Source organism: Atractosteus spatula, chromosome 3, assembly GCF_055471065.1.
Source record: "Atractosteus spatula isolate fAtrSpa1 chromosome 3, fAtrSpa1.hap1, whole genome shotgun sequence".
In the NCBI taxonomy this organism is placed as follows: Eukaryota; Metazoa; Chordata; class Actinopteri; order Semionotiformes; family Lepisosteidae; genus Atractosteus; species Atractosteus spatula.
In genome coordinates this window covers 18,529,023-18,546,442 of record NC_142708.1, presented here as the reverse complement: position 1 = coordinate 18,546,442, position 17,420 = coordinate 18,529,023, and the positions used below count along the sequence as shown (strand labels likewise).

Sequence of the window (17,420 nt, the reverse complement as noted above, 5' to 3'; positions counted from 1 at the left end):
GTTTTCCGTTATAACTTAGTTTAGTATAGAGTGGAAAAATAGCTTGCGGAAGAGTTTTCTTTGGCTTTGCCACCCCTTTCTTGGAAGACACGTTTAGCAGGTAATTGAGTTGTAGAATACTGTAGTTTTTTTTTTTGGCTTCCTAGCGTTTTCCGCCATCCTACACGTAGTTGTGTGTATTTCCGCCCGTTAAACTCTGGCCCATACGTTACAGTCCCCATTCGCCCCTAGACTGAACCATATTGGAGACGTAACAGCCAAATACGAAGGATTTGTACCTTGTAATTCGTTTTAAGAACGAAAGGTCGCTAATCCGAAGTTTGAAGTTCGAAAGTGATCGGTTTTTTTTGGCCGAGAATCTTCTGCGAACATTTCAGTTCAGCGCCACCGAACCGCTGTTCGGGTCTGCGCTGGTGCAAGCCATTATGCTGAAGGACGGCGTGAGGCAGCTGTGCTTTGTTTTTGATCACGCCGGAAGCTTGTGCTCTCTTTTTCGGTCTTTTTTTCTTGTGCGCGTTTGTTTTGTAGTTGCTGTTCATTATGGGTTCTTGAGGAAGAGAAAGCGATTCTTTAGAGTAACGGTATGCACATCGTTTTAGCCGATCGCTTGGATAGCTATTACGAAAGAATTCAATAAATGTAAAATAATGATATTCTATTTGCATCTATAGTTGACTTGGAGTAGAAATGCGTTGTTCACTAAGCTTGCTATAATGGTCTGTATGGTATTATGTTTAGGGTGGTTTTTGAGTGACTTATCTTCGGTTCGGAACGGGTTGGAATTTTCCACATGAGAAATAATGGATTTTTTGTTTTCGATTTACGATCTCTAGTCTTCTGAACGCATTTTCAGGAACGAATTAAGTTCGGTTACGTGTGTGTGTGTAGTTTTCCGTGGTACTTCATTATATTGCAATGTTGGTACACCTCGATCATTTACCAGCTGTTCCATTTCAAATGAACTCCTCACTTTCTGTTCGAGCTTGGTTGGGACACAATCTGGCATGAAGTCAATTTCAAGATTGGTTTTGTCCATCCAGTGGCCACGGTGCACTGTTGCCCCTCTGACAAGAGAGTTTGGTTTTGACCTTGGCGAAAGGTGTTCTGCTTTTAAGAGCTTCCACTCGGGGCTCTGCTAGACCGTCAAAGAAAAAGGATCCCATCAGCAATGATGTTCCAGAGCTGTCACAGGAGATTTAAAATCTTCATGCTTCAGCTAAAGCGCTGAAATTGATCCCTTTAATCCATTGAAACCGATTCCTACTGGTGTGATGTCTGGCTTAATGAAGCTGAGTTTGGATGTGTCTGGATGCAAGATGCCGTTCCTTAACAGGTGAATGGGCACAGCTGACACTACCTTTTAGCCAGCTCTAACCACGTATGATGTCCAGAAAGTCATGCGAGTGTTCAATGAGCACTTCTGGAAGCGATTGCAAAAGCATTTATCCTGATGAGTCACTACTGGACAGGTCACAGTTGTCCATTTTGTGTCAAGAAATGTCTGGTTCCCTACTACATTCTTGTGCCTTCTGAGGTTTTAATTTAAACAGCAGATTTAGAAACATTGATAAGTCCTGTTGTATGTGAGATTTTGGAGGTGGTTTCCAGGTGTCTAGAATTAATTTCACAACAACCACAGCAAGATTATGATGTATTCAACATTTGAGCTAATGCTCAGTTGTGTCCTTGATTTTTGCACCTCTTTATAAACAAAGCAAATACTTGATTTCAAGATTGCAAATGTTGCACGGGGTGTAAACTTGACCGGGTGTTTTCTCGTCCCTGGAAATGCTCATTTGAATGTATTCCTGGGCTGTCTTTTTTTCCATTTACCAACACGCAGTTAGTACTATCATCATTTCTTTTGCCAGGCAGTTTCTCAGCTAAACGATCACTTTGAGAAAAAAACACCTTGAGGTCAGATGGCGTTATACAGTAGGATCACTCCCATGAATTCCCATCAGTGATCATTGCAGAGATGTTCTTCTCCACGCTGCCTGCTACATCTTATAACTGCACTTTAAAAAAAAAAAATAATTGGTAGTGGTTCACAGGATTAAATACTAATTAAATCTGATTTCAGATAACCCCCAGGAAATAAGAAAATGCTGATATCCACAGTGAGTACTTAATGGAAAACAAAATGCTGCTAGATAAAAGGGTAGAACACCGCCTTTTATACATTCATCCATTTCATCCTGTTCAGGGTTGCAGGGGAGCCAGAGCTTGTCCTGGCAAGCAATGGGCGCAAAGTGGGATACAGTTTCAGAGGGCAGACACACTCGCACCAAGGACAGTTTTCCCAGAAACCAATGAACCTACATGTACAGTATGTCTTTGGACGGTGGGAGGAAACGGGAGCACTTGAAGGAAACCTGTGTGAACACAGGGAGGATGCACACACTCCATGCTGAAAGATACTTTATTGATCCCGTGAGGGAAATTTCAGTGCAACAGCAGCTTAACACAATTAACACAGCACAGTGAAACAAAATGATACAATAATACAACGATGCAGTCGGTCCGACATTGAACCCAGTGTTCCAACGCTGTGAGGCAGCAATGCTAACCACTGTGCCCACATTTTATATTTATTTTAAAATCAGTTTAATAGGTTTCCCAAAATTTCTGAAAGAATAAAATTGGAATCTGAGCGTCTTCTCCAAATGTAACACATTGGACAAATGGTTGAGCAATTTTTGTTTTAAGTTTGTGTGACAACCTGGCTCTCTTTATAATAGTCTACAAAGACATTTGGGGAAATTAGTGTGTGATTCCCAAAAGAACTTTCTAAAACAAATCAGCCTCCAGCTGAATTATGACTTACCCTTATTCTGAGGCTGGAAGATCTAGAGCACCTAATTATTAACACTGATGCATTTGGAAGATATGTTTCCAGACCACCTACAGAAATCGCACTTAAAAAGTCTTATACAATTTTCTGCAAATCTATTGCAGCCACCAGGTTCAGTTTACAGCAACTAAGCTAAGTCATATGCTGTCAATAACATATGTTAATAATTGACAGAATGATATTATTATTATATTATTATATTATTTCAATATTTCCATTCTTTCACTTAAGCTCCTCATTAGCTGCATTGCTTAGTTATGAAGTAATTTTAAATAATTTGACAAGACACAACATTTATGTGAGTAAAATGTGAGAAACATGAGCTTTAGTAAACACTAGCAAAACCCACTCCTCAGTTCCTGTTGAGTGCTGTCTGAATGTTGCGACAGGAACATTGTTTCAAGTGTTTTTTTCACATAACGAAATTGTTAAATATGACTGGTATCCAGCTGTTAGAACAAGTGTACTTCCATTAGTCGCAATGTAATTTAGTGAATAATTTGGCAGCTCTATCCCAAGCAACATGGATTTGTACCATGATACTGAAGCAAATCTGAGTGAAGTACCTTGCTCCAGGGATCAACAGCAATTCCTCACCCTGGATTTAAAGTGCTTTTGACAGCTGCAATAAAATAAAACAGCAATGTAACACATTGCACAGATGTTTTCAAAGTTATGAAACAATTCAAAGTAGCTGAAGGTTTAATATATTAATGTACTGTATATAGTATATACTGTATAGGAGCAAGTAAAGGATTATATTATATATAAAGTATATATTATATATACTTGTGTAAAATCAATTCTAAGACAGTCTTCTACTGATCTTTTAACCACTTAGTTTTAAGCCAACACTTAATCGTGGTACAGAAATATCTGTATTTTGCGGTATGAAAAGTAGCCTGGTAGTTTTCCAGACAGGAACAAATTATGTTAAAGATGAAGAGTGCCTGACGATGAAAAGTCAGTTAGATTCGTCTGAGTGTGATGGCTTAGCTATCACAACTATTCATGTTGGCTGCTCACTGACAACAGTTTCACCTGAAACTGCGGTCAGGGGTTTGGAGATTCTGATCGATGTGAATGAAAAATTTCTAAATGTCAAGAGTGGTTTCTTCTCGCCCAAACTGAACTGTATTCTGTTTTAAGAGAAGACAACACTCGAGGAGACTATTGAGTAAATTGCGTAATTATACTCATGACATAAAATATATTGTAATTACTTATTGTTTTTAAGATGTCTAAGACTTTTGGACAAAGACGTACACTCACATACCGTATATCCAGATATACAGTACATATAAAACACTAGTAAAGCTGTAATGGCTGATATATGACATGGTTCTTTTATAGAAAAAAAAGCATTAGCTTGTTTCAGAAAAGCCTAGTATTACGTAGTGATCTAAATAATGGTTTATTTAAACGTCAAAATAGCGGAAATCGGTAAAGAATTATGGTTTTTAAATTGAAAGTGTACTTCAGACAATTAAAAAAAGTTTACATCCATTCATTTCATAAAAATATTAATGCTATGGATATATATCCACCCTTAAACGCGTTTTTGGTTCTTTTTTTTGTTTAGGGTCCACGATCTTTTACAATTCTATTCATTATTCATTCAGTTATATTTTCTCTTCTTCCACTAGAGGCCACTACAGTACTGACAGTAAATGGGAAAAGCTGGAAAATCATTGTTCACTATTGCGTTGCTCGATAGCTGACCGTTTAAGCATTAAAAAAATCTCTTCTGACTGGATTCTAGTTACGTTCCCGACATATTAATATTACTGCTGTCTTGTGATCGTTCCTTTGATTATGATCTTCAGATTATAGACTGTGCAACATATTTTAGGACTTAAGTAATGCACAAACACTACGGTTCAGTAAAAAGAGCCAGTGTTTATGGTAAGACATGAAGCAATCGCAGACCACACACAGCGAGGGCTATCGAGCAAGTGCTCTTTCACAAGACCGTGATGACTGACTGATTCAGGTCCTTTCAGTGTATGCAGAACAGTTTGTTTAAACACGTTTTCAGTTCTCAGGCCTGATGCTCGGAAGTGTGGAAAATATAGATCCTATTCAGATTATACTGTATCGGGATCAGCGCCCTTTTTAAAATCTAACAAACGCGGTTCTCGAGCGATGACATTCTAATCCACCCTCAGACAAAACACAGATCAGTGTAGACAAAGCAGGACACATTTTATAACCATTGCTAAATTAGAGCTCCATATGTTGATGTACAGCGTTCAGAAATATCAACCATCTAGCTAAATGAAAAAAAAAACAACGACAATAGGCTATACACTTTTCTGGTCAACAACGTGTTATACAAGTCAGCTCCATTGTCCACTGAGTGTAGGCGGAGCGGTGGCTCTGTGGCTAAGGATCTGTGCCTGTGACTGGAAAGTTGCCGGTTCAAATCCCACAGCCGGCAGAGGAATCCTACTCCGTTGGGCCCCTGAGCAAGGCCCTAAACGTGCCGTACAATGACTGACCCTGCGCTCTGACCCCAAGCTTCTCTCCTTGTCTGTGTGTCTGTGTCTCATGGAGAAAAGCTAGGGTATGTGAAAAGAAGAATTCCTAATGTAAGAAATTGTATAGGGCTAATAAAGAAACATTACATTACATTAGATGGCAAAATCCTAATCAGAGTGTGTTGATTTACAGGGTTTTGTACAGGATGAGGGGTTTTGCTCAGTGCTGCACCCTTTCCAATCGACTGGTTGACTGTGTAAGCTGTGACTTTCATCAGAACTGTTCCAGGTCCAATATTATACAGAGGTAAGCTGCTGTTCACCATGTTAAACATCCGAATGTGACATTAGAGGATCACTATATAGCACCTTCAACGTGTAATGTATTAATTGTTCCATGCCAACGTCTGTACGATTCACTGTGCAAATACCTTTTGAACATACCTTTCATACCAGATCGGTATGAAGTGTAGGGAGATCATTAAAAGAAATGTACATTCCTCAGAACTAAAGGATACCTTTTAATCTTATTATTTTTATTTCCCATTCCATGCTTTCCTGAAATGTGTCCAAGTTTATTTTACCAAGGTATTTAACTGTTTACCCATGCAAGCACCCCAGCAACTCCTAACATTTAGCTTTTTAAGTTTTGAAATGTTACTTAAACCATAAAACCTGAATGGTTTTCCTTGAATGTTTTTTATGGCTACAAACATTAAAACTGACTAATTGCAAGAATATGCAACACGTTATAAAACTAACAGATTAATCAATAGAAATTCATTTTAAAGGTGGAATGCAAGATTTCCTGCGTTGCTGCCTCATACCATATATATTTTTTCTAGAAATAGTCAGTTCTTACGACAGAAACAAGAAATCGTCTTCATTGGCACGAGTACAGGTGTCCAGCCAGTGTGATTTTCCTTAATTGGGTATAAAAGGTGATGGGTGCTCTCTGTGAACATAAACCCATCACTAACCAGAAGTGTTGCCTTGAAAGAGTGTGAACCCAGTGTCAATCACTAACGTTGCTCTTCGATTTCCTGATTACATACCAGTGTATCCATGTGAAAATTTAAAAAAAGGACCACCTTTCAGTTGGCCAGTAATTCATAGCAGTAACAGGTTCCAAGTTGATATTTACACCATTTCTCTGTCAGCATGGCTGAGGTCCAGCTCTTTGAAAGGAAAGCAGTAGTTGGATTTGGTAGTATGGAATATCTAAGAGATAATTATATGTCTTCGGGATCCCCTCACTTTTTATTAGTTCTGACAGCTCTGTCATTACAAATATAATCATTTCACTTGAGATAAGAAACAATGTAGTAAAGTGTTCTGAATTATAGTATCGCCACGTAGATGTTCAAATTCAAAATACAGTAACTACCATACATCAATAGCCAGCTATAGTTCAGGGACTCGAACCTCAATATTAAAACATTAAAAGGGTATAAACAGGAGGAGGCCATTCAGCCACTGTAGTTCCTTTGGTAGCTATTAGCAGTGTGATCTGAAGATCTCATTCAGCAGTTTCTTGAAAGAAGCCAGCCACCCACAATTCTGTGTGTGTAGAATGTGGTGCCTCTGTATTTTAATTGCACTTCAGCATAGTTTCTACTCCTTTACTCCGATCCGTGTTTCATTGCTGATTCAAGCCCATTGGTTTGGCTTGGTCAAAGTGTTGAATGATTTTGAATACCTGGATCAGGTCTTCTCATAGCTTTCTCTGTTCAGGCCTAAAATGGTTCAGCTCTTCCAGCTTTGCAGGGCTGGGCATTCCTTTAGGCCCCAGTATGTACTGTATATGGCTGCTCTTTTCCAAACTGATTGAAAAAGCAACAATTTCTATTTTGGCATGTGATGACCAAAAATGTTAAACAATAATCTACATCAGATCTTACTAGAATATCATCCTTTGATCTGAATTCTGCAGTTTGCATTATTCAGTAAAACCTTGGTATTCATGAGGGCTATGTCCCTTGACATCTGCACAAATGGTGAATTCTCAAATACGGGATGAAAATGCTGCGTTTACTCTCCTTCTGTGCAGCCACCGAATAAGCAAATTTGGTCTGCAAATGTAGGAAAACTAGTCACTAAACCCTTAGAGTAAATAGGCAAAATTCTGAATATAGAACTCACGAAGGTTCTATTGTATGTCCTAACACCAATGTTGTCTTTTTATTGCTTCTGCCCAATGACAAGAAGAGTAAAATGTGCCACCTATAAACATTCCATAATTAGCCTCTTCAGCATTTCCCATTTCATATTTATAGTTACCGGTATGACAAATCTTACACTTGTCTATATTAAACAATATCGACCAGGTGTTTTCCTTGTCCTGAATTTAGCCTTCACTCACTACAAGCGGAGTTTCATGGATTGATACTCCTACCTAGACCCTTTCATATCACAATGGGACTTCCCTATTGATCGGTATGTTGTACCCAACGATCAGTGTATCATTCTGCACACTTGCACTGTACTAGCTGATGTCCCATCAGGGCAGTCTACACAAAACCATGCTTCATCGCTAAAGAGGACTAAGCTCCACTGCCGGCAAGTCCAGCAGAAGTATTTCTTCAACACGCCGATGATATAAAAGCAATGTTAAATATACTGGTTTCTGTGGGTTTATTTTCTTGATTTTCATCAGGCTCAACATTCAACAGGTTAAATAATAATTTTTATTTATAAAACAATTTTCCAAACCCAGTGACACAGTACATAGTGACAAATAAAAAAAAAGAAAGTAAATACAATAAAATGTTAAAATCTCTCACTAATGAGGTAATTCAGTGCTTGTGCAACAGTCAAAACCACTTGAATGTATCATGGTCAGTTCTGATGATCAATTAATCAAAATCAAGTGATATTTAATATGCAAAATTTATATACTTTTTCTAAAAGTATACATATATATACTTCCTTTTGATTCTCAATATATTGTTGTGTGATGAAGGGTATTGCTGTATTAGTTATACCAATATGGTTTATGACATAGCCATCTGATTTTCAGGAACATTTAACAAACATTGAGTAACCATGAGTGACATCTGGCACTCAGAACCTCTTCCCTTTGAAGGGAAGGGAGAAATAGGCAAAGACCTGTGGGATCGGGCCAGTTAAGTGTAGTCCAAGATGGCCAGCTAGTGCATGAGAAGGGTGGTCACAACTGAGATCCTTCTTCCACATCCTCACTGGCAGAAGAAGCAAGACACTGCGAGTGAGGTCCACCTGCCTATAGATCCAGAGCATCAGTGTTTTGAACCACTCTAGGGACTGAAATATAGCTGGTATTGCTGATCAGGGAAGAGACTGGAAATACAATTTAGGGGAAAAGGGCTGTGTTTTTTATATTTCAGTGAGGACTTAATTCATTACATTACCTGAAAAGTTTTTTTTTTTTCAGTACCAGGCAAGCTTGTATCTCTTAAATTCATCACTTGTAAAGAAGAGGTCTCACAATTTTGCATTAGTTATAATGAGCAGACTGTCATGTGGAGGGTCTTTGTCATATAGACACCAGGGTTACCTTCCTAAGTTGCCACGTTTCTGTCAGTTTACAGGAAGGTTGGTTTACTTTTGATCAAATGAGTGAGAGCATCTTTGGACTACAGAAAACCAGTACTAGAGGAGGACTTCGGCCTTTGTAAACAGTAGTTTATTTTACTTTATAATTATAAATTAAAATTTTGACTCTGTACCTCCACATTGATCCACCAACTGACTGTACCAAGGAAACAAAGAAATAATTTGAAAAGTTTGGTTGTTATTTCTACAGTGTGAGGGTATTTGTATTACTGGGTATCTTAATATGGTTACTTATGGTTACGGTTATTTATGGTTACGCGCTACTTTACCTTTGCCTACTGCCCTGTCTCTCTCACACCTGAAGAAGGCTCCACGGCTGAAACGTTGTGTTCTCTTTTTTCTTTTTTTCAGCATGGAATAAACCTATTACTTGTTCCTTTGCAGCCTACGCATGCTGACGCAGCTACCCACCTGAACTACTATCTTAATATAGTATCTTTTGGATACATTTTCATCCCCAAATCTTGTGGCATTTTTTTTTAAATCAAGAATACCATCTTCATTTTCTGTTAAAACCAGTGGTGAAATTCATTGACTTACACGAAGGTCTGAGCCTTTTTTTTGGAACTCTTATTTTTTCCATAAAAATTTTTCATTCTTTTTCCAAAGCTGAGAGTCTTGGTTCAGATCCTTGTTTTTAGCAGCAACATTAACACCCTCACACATCCTCTCCACAACAGATAAATCAGTAAGCTTATTCATGCTCTCCTCATTTTCTTCATTCAGAATGTCCCAAACATCTTTGCTCCGGCTTCTTGCCTTTTTTACGTGGCCTGAGGCCGAGTGCCTGAGTGATTCACTCTTCGTGCTGTGCGTTTTAAAGATGTCATCCAGTATGGAAGTGTCACCCAACAGCTCTGTGATGAGGTCCTTCTGAGAGCTTACACTCTCTTGTCTGCGTGAAGTGCAGGTGTCTGCTGGAGACGGGGGTGGGGAGGAATTTGGTTGTTGTTTTGCCTTGACAGGGAGACAGCTGGAGGACTTAGGGGAGGGTTTCTGTTTCATGTCAAACAAGGCACAAGACTCTCCACTGTCCTGGGTAAAGCACAGATCTTGAAGGAGGTGGGGAGATGCTGAGCTGCTGCATCTTTCTTCACTTTGCTTTAAAGAAGAATCAGAATCTTCTGAGGTTTGAGATGCAAAGCAAAACTTTTTGTTTGGCGGTGCACATTTTCCTAGACCTTTAACCCCTGAACCTGAAATTTCAGGCACTCCAGATTCAGACTTGGACATTTTGTGTCTTCTTGAAGTAGGATATTGCTTCCCTGAAGAGCCTGAATGGCTTGTTTTTGACGATACCGCTGGTCCCTGACGTGTGATCGTCAGAATGGTTTTTAGTTCTGGATACTGGCTGCTGTAAAAGTCCCTCAGCATGATCTGCCGTGATTCTGAGGTGCTTCTCACGATTCGCTCTGCTAGTTCCTCTACTGATGCAGCTTTGAAGAATGATCCCATCTCAATCAACTGTTTTCTAGAAAACAAAACATTGTGTTAGAGAAAGACTCTACTGTTTTTTGAAAAATGAAAATATTTGAACGCATGGCTGTACTGAAGATCACAATTTTTTACATGTTTCTGTATATAAACATATTTCTAACTCATGTTACATGTTAACTACAAAACATTTTTCTAAAAATGATGCTATTGTGTTTTGAAAAAAATACAAACGTATTTACTCGTGGGTTTTCACCACCATAGTTTGTGGCGGAACAGAAAAAAAAGTAACAATAATAAAAAGTTTGGATCAAAAACCCACTTTATAATGTAATCCAAACACACTTTTTTCTACTACATTCAAAAACATTTCTCCCATCTCAAATAATTTAACAACAAATTAAACAAAAAAAAGTCAAATATAAATTGTTTCCTTTTACAGAGAAGTCGCAGGAGGAGAATATATGATTCCCAAGGGCCTAGGAGGTTCTGTGGTTGGAAAGCTTCATCTTTTACTTCTCGAGACTAAAGCTGAATCCAGCAGATTAAACTCTCCCTGTTGTCTGTGGTCTTGGTCAGAAAACCACAGTGCAATTGTGCATAACTTGGCATTTTTGGCAGCCTCAACAACAACAAAAAAAGAGAGGCCTAGCAGTGAATAAGCATGGAAAATGAAACAGTGTGCTCAAGGGTGGTCCCCTCCTGGACAGGGCTGAGGCACACTGCTGGGGAACTGTGGTGGAGACTGGCAAACTGCCCTGTAATACGTGGTGCAGACATTTCCCTTCCCCGGGCCCTGGTGCCTTTTTATCACTGCTTCATTCATTAACAACTTGAAGAAATATTTATATATTCTTAAATTACAAGTGCAAATCAGTCTTAATTGTTTTATTGTGTGTGTGGATTTGACTGTTAAGACTTCCAGGCTATTTCAATACTACTGAAATTAATGCACTGAAATTATACGTATATATATATGTGATGAGGAGAACGTGTATGCTGTAGTTAAAAGTTTAAAGATGAGCGGCTGTTAATTCATGTGATACAGTTAAGTCAAGTTTAGGTATTGTAAAATTCTGTCTTTTCCAGGTTAGAAAATAATCAATGGCAGGGACTGACAAAAATGACGGTCTGAAAGGATGCAAAGAAAAATGTACATATTGTGCCAAACTTTTGTTTGGACAACAGTATATACTCTTATATATAGTTTCTTAAAAAGTGCATTATGATGTAAAGTCAAGTCTATGGTGCCAACACTGCTGTATCACTGATATAGACACGATTTAGAAATTTGTGATTTTTCTTGCATTGAAGGTACCACATATGCCAGAAATAGCCAGCCCTGTTCCTGGACAGCCATAGTTGACTACCTATTGTAGATCACTATTAAATCACCAATTTGGCAGTTTTGACCAATTTACAGAGTAAACTAATTTAGTTAAATCAGGAATGGTCAGCTGTGCACTTCAAGACCTACAGGGTGTTAGTATCTTAATTTAAAAAAATCTCGAAACAACTTAACATAACCTACCTTCTTAAATCGTCAAAATGATTTATTTCCCAGTGTTTAGAAACTGATGATAACTTGGGAGTAACCTATAAAACCTGCTGGCCTGTGGCTCTCAGGGTTGGTCACCCCTGATGTACTTTACATTTTTGTAACTAGAAATTTCTATTTCAGCTGTGATGCACTAAAAAGGCAAATGACTCAGTGTCTGTAGTTTTTGTGATATTTCTGCTAGATAGCTGTAGAGTATTTTGAATGCCTAAAGTTATGGAAGATCCACATACAGTATACATATACAGTACGGCATTTCTTTTAGAAACTTATTTTTAATTTACTCTGCGACACAAGCAATACTTTTTCCCCAATTGTAAAAAGAAGCAGAAGAAAACAACTGGCTTTCGTAGTCTGATTCGAAAAGGGAACAAGCAGAAACATGACAGAACATGACTCTGTGAAAACAATTCCAGTTCAAATTTGTTGTTGCAAATAACAGTAGAAACATGTTTTGGTATTTTGTCTACCACAATAAAACACTGCAATGTGAGGCTCTGTTTCTGTAAAGGCTGGAGGGGTTTCTCCTGCTCCAGTCTTCACTGTCAGTGCAAGACAGAGCAGTAGTGACATTATCTGCTATACAGATGTCTATCAATAGCTAAGTCCTTTATTATAATTTCTAAAAAAAATACTTTTTTTATTCACATATCTCTTACAACCACCGCACATTTAGTGAAAGTGACAGGGTGTACATTCAGTTTGCCTGTGGGGATACTATACCCCAGAACTGACCAAATGCTTGTTCATGTGTACAGAGTAAGTTACATGAGGCCCTACAAGGCACATGTGAGCTTGCTATGTTAACAGTGAGAGCTGCATCTCTCCTCTAACTGATGCCCATCCTGCTGTTAACTTGAAGAATGCAAAACAGAGAAAAGAAGGCATATAATCTTTATCCTTACATGCTGGAATAAGAGTTGCAGAAAAAGCCAAGCTGCCTAACTACTGGTGATAAAATATGGGATTTCAGAAAGATTAACAGTCTCATTTTCACAAGGCTACAAAATCCATGCCTTTGACTTCCTTGTGCGATAAAGCAGCTTTTCGCTAAATATTTCCACCCCAAAAAACTCTCATCCCCCTTTGGCATTGCAGTCTCGTGTCGTGAAAGCTGAGGTCCTTCATTCCTGCTCACCTGCACACGGCCTGGGGAGTCTCTCCGATCAAGAAGGTGGTGTGTCCAGTCCTATGCACCCTCCTCAGTGTCTGTGCCACAGGGTGCCCCCAGGGGCTCGAGTCACCATCGGCTTTCTGCCTAGCCTGAGCTGGAGTTCCTTGCTTTTGGTCTGACAATATCTAGAGAAACAAACATTTTTTTTCCTGTTATAGGGAATACCACACTAAATTAAGCTAAGCTCTTAATCAGGAATAATTCTTTTTGTGTGCATGTAGCTTATGCAATGCATTGGGTACATAAACAGATGCATCTATAATACATTGTTATTTTATAGTTATATTTAAGCAATATTGTTTTATATTTAAGCAACATTATAATTTGGAAATATATTCCTCTTTGTTGCCTTTAGTATGGAATATATTACATTCCTTTTGGCATTTCTATCAAAGCTAAATAATGTAAGACAAATGTATAAAGATTGAAAATTATTTTCATTTTTCCATTTTAGATTTTCAGCTTCATATTTTTACATTTCCATTACAATCAACAGAATTCCTTTCACTTTACAGTGAATCCTGGTTAATATTCTCATACTGTCAAAATAGAGGAACTGTATATATAGTCAGGATATATGCTGTGTATATTTCAGCATGAAATGCATATGTTTTGAATTTAAATAACTGCTGTTTACACCATAGTCTCTTGAAAAATATTCTCCACAAGATAAATACGCTTACAAATTAGGTATACTTTAACCAAAATAAGCAGTGGGAAATCAAGAAAAATAAAACATCACTCAAACCATAAACCACCTTTTTCTGTGCTCGCAGGAATCCTTCATTAATGCATAAACAAAAACGGCTTTTGCCAAGTGCCAGCCCTTTTCACACTGATGTCAAGCTCTGTATTCTGTTTATTCCATTGCACTGAAATGTAAAGGCATCTTCAAATTAAAGAGTTTTGCCTTGAGGTCACTTGAGTTATGGTAAACACAGATTCACCGCACTGTGCTGAACGCTCAGCCAGAATAAAGTGCCAGCTCCACCAAAGCTAGATCCAACCAGCTGCAGTTTTAGAGTTTTAACACGATCAGAAGTGTGTGCAAAATAATTTTAGGCCAGTCTTGTTTAACCATTCCTGTTTAGGAAACCTGACTGCACTTAACCCAAACCCAAAGTTCCACTTACAGATGATGTTACAAAAGCTAATATTTTTTTATACCAATGTAGTGTTTTTTCTTGGAAGAATGTTTCTGATGTGATACAAACGTAGATTAATTGCTCAGTGGACATTAATGTTCACATAACCGATATTTCCTGGGAAATTTTGTACAATACTGCTGAGGATTTTCTTCACTGAGATCAAATTATTACATAACACGATAGCCAACACTCCTTAACTCTGTCTCTGGGAAGTGTTATCCAGAGTAATTGTTGATATTTTTGCAAGATGGAACCACCTAAAACCGTGTTTCTGAATGTAATGAAGTAGGTAAAGTGAATGTACCATCAGATATACTGAATTATTACAACCCACACACTTCACCTCTGCAACAGATGTGTACTGTATACACTTGTTCAAGCACCAAGTACATTTTTTAGAATGCTGAGCCATTCTTAAACTCTGGGAAGACTTCTCTTTAATACGGCAGACCTGAACTTGCATTAATAACAACAAATGAAAAAATTCACGTATTATTTCTTTAACTAATCCTTTAAGACATGTACTATAGCCATTAATTGCTAAAAATATCTACAAATTACTAATGGTTATTGTAAAATCAGCCAGCAGTATGATGCACAGATTAGCTGACCAGTATCCGTCAGATTAGTTTCTTTGGTTTGGCTTGATTAAACATCTTGACATTTGGGATTTAAGGTTGGTCAGTTTGTTACACCTCACAAATAATTTTCACAGGGGCCTAATCATTAACAATGGGATTCTACAGGAGTTAAAAATAAAGTGGAAACATAACATAATTGTCTTCACGTACAAGAGTTCTAATGTGTTTGAGTTTACCTGTGTAGTGTCCGAAACTCGATTGGCGGGGACTTGGGAGTACTTCTTCAGGTCGAACACATCGCGTAAGGCAGAGCGACTCATTCGGTTCTCAGCTTTGCTCGATCCTACAATGCGCTGATTTGAATGTGTATATGCAACTTCCTGAAAACCATCTAACACAAAAACAATGGTAATTAATTTTCGTAAAATGCAAGAGGCACAAGCTTTATGTTGGTATGCCAATGTGAAACACGCGCTGCAGTTTTAAATATGCCATTAATACACTCTTTGAATGAAAGGTTCAGATAGTGCGACAACGCAAGTGGAAGAGGTGATTGTGGAGTAAAAGAAAATGTAATATAGCCTCTCTCTGCTTGTCAAACACTGTCTGGCAGACAAGCCAGCATCAGCAGTCATGAAACAAGACTGAAATAGTACTGAGACTATTAATGAAGAGAGAGACTATGATGAAGATTTTCCTAGCATTAAGTCTTGATCTTACTCTGAAGAACAAACATATTTACAGTTCTTTATTTTATAAGTCAGCAAATAAAACTATTGAGGTAATAAGACTATTCTTAAGGATGTCTTTCAGGGCTCATAGAAACTAGTTCTTTTGTGTTACTGTGTTACTCTGAGCATGTTACAGAAGTGGTATCACCTGGAAACGTAAACAGATGTCTGGTGTGGAGCAAATGTATTTCATCACAGGTTAATAACATATCTACTTAAAAGCCAGCAACTACTTTTCAGGACCACTGGCTAGTGCTCAAAACTCGAGAATTCTCTTGAAAAGACTCGTGTCAGAAAGTCAATTTGCACTTCTGACTTTTCAAATACCAAAATACAGAAGATGACCGAGTTATTGTACGCCAATATTGCAGCATGAATTTACTCGGTTGTCTTCTGGAAGTTTGTTAAAAAAATTAAAATAAATTAATTAAAGAAAGATACTCAGTGGTTTGATATGTGAGTAATAGTCCAATTATTTCTTAAAAAAACATCACTAGGAACTTTAGTTTCCATCCCAGTTTGGAGACTATAAAGTCTCACACCCGAAGAATCCACAGCTGAAACGTTGTGTTTCCTTTCTTCTCTTTTCAGCATAGAATAAATCTCTTTTTGTTCCTTTGCAGCCTACGCATGCTGACGCAGCTCCCTACTTGGACTATTAAAGTGGTTCTGTAAAGTCTTTTTAAATTACCTAACAGTTTGTCCATGGATCCTAGAATCACAGCTGTCTTAAATGTGTCTTTTTCATTGAAGGAAGTCTGTTTCACAACAGCACTTTTCGGTTTTTGAAATGTCAGCCTTGCTTCAGAGGTCTTGAGAGGACCTTTACTCCTGGAAAGAGGATCACTGGATACACTGACTTTAAATTTTTTGAGTTCTTTATTGGGCTTGTTTTTTTTGACAGGAACTTCATCTTCAGAGGATGTAAAATTCTCTATTCTTTGGACCTCAGTCTCTATGTATTTAGGCTTGTCGTTTTCATTGATAAACTGGACGTGCTTCTGGTTTTTCTTTGACACAATGGTACTTCGAGCTCTTACAGCCTGATTGATTCTTGTTTTATTTACAGGTTGCAATCTTGAAACCTCAACATCATCTGACTCACTGCTGTCATAATCACAACCAGACTTCCATTTTCCTTTTTTATTGCACGACACCAGAGAGCTTCTTGTGGGGAACTTGTCGGTCTCATAATCCTTGGATGTTCCTGGGAGAAAACCCATCCGGGTTCTTCTTTTGGCCATAACTTTCCTGTCGTCAACCATCCTCCCAAAAGGACTAATGACATCATCACTCTCATCAGAGCTATTCTCTTCTGTGGCAACACGAGTTCGTCTCAGATGCCTTGGTTTATTTCCTAAATCCACACTCTCCTCAGAGTCACTAGATAAAGTCCAGTTCTGGCGTGCATATGGTTTCTGAGGCTCCCACTCTGAGGTCTGTCCTGTGGGAAGGCAAGAGTGTGTGTTCCCCGTTTCAGGGGTAACTTCCACAGTGCATCCCTCTTCAGAGTCTTCCAAGTCAGAACTTGCATCGTCTACGCTGCTTTCTCCTTTGTCTGCTGCGCTGCCCTCAAGGAATTGAGAGAAGCCAAAGTGGAAGAGACTGGGCTGGCATGGAGTGGCACTGCTGGGTTCTCCCTCCTCACCGCTCTCTGGTCTGGATTTATTCTCACGCTCGTCCTCGCTATCACTGCTCAAGTCTAAAATGTCTTTGGCCAATTTGGGATCTCTTCCACCGTTTTCCAGTTCCATTGGCAAATATTCTTTTGATGGGTAGCTGTAACGCCCTGATGACTAGGAAAGACAGAGGGGGGGAAAAAACAAACGTGTAAGGTATCTGCTTATGTACAGTTAATGTTCATTA

The 17,420-nt window shown here is 38.4% G+C and overlaps 1 protein-coding gene and 1 long non-coding RNA gene across 3 annotated transcripts in view; one reads left to right on the top strand and one right to left on the bottom strand.

Annotated features, from left to right (window-relative positions):
• The window catches only part of LOC148837529 (uncharacterized), a 41,277-nt gene that overhangs the window by 10,239 nt on the left and 13,618 nt on the right, over positions 1 to 17,420 (top strand). Inside the window, exon 2 of the long non-coding RNA XR_016090881.1 lies at positions 5,528 to 5,641. This is a non-coding gene — a long non-coding RNA (uncharacterized LOC148837529). The remainder of the gene's footprint in view (positions 1 to 5,527; positions 5,642 to 17,420) is intronic.
• The window catches only part of ercc6l2 (excision repair cross-complementation group 6-like 2), a 29,122-nt gene continuing 19,707 nt past the window's right edge, over positions 8,006 to 17,420 (bottom strand). The window contains exons 16-19 of one of the 2 annotated variants that reach the window (XM_088912269.1): positions 16,246 to 17,350; positions 15,060 to 15,214; positions 13,059 to 13,219; positions 8,006 to 10,399 (exon numbers count right to left, since the gene is read on the bottom strand). In XM_088912269.1, the coding sequence (XP_088768395.1) occupies positions 9,499 to 10,399; positions 13,059 to 13,219; positions 15,060 to 15,214; positions 16,246 to 17,350 (2,322 nt within the window). In that variant the 3' untranslated portion in view covers positions 8,006 to 9,498. The remainder of the gene's footprint in view (positions 10,400 to 13,058; positions 13,220 to 15,059; positions 15,215 to 16,245; positions 17,351 to 17,420) is intronic. The other variant, XM_088912270.1, reaches the window with a different exon arrangement.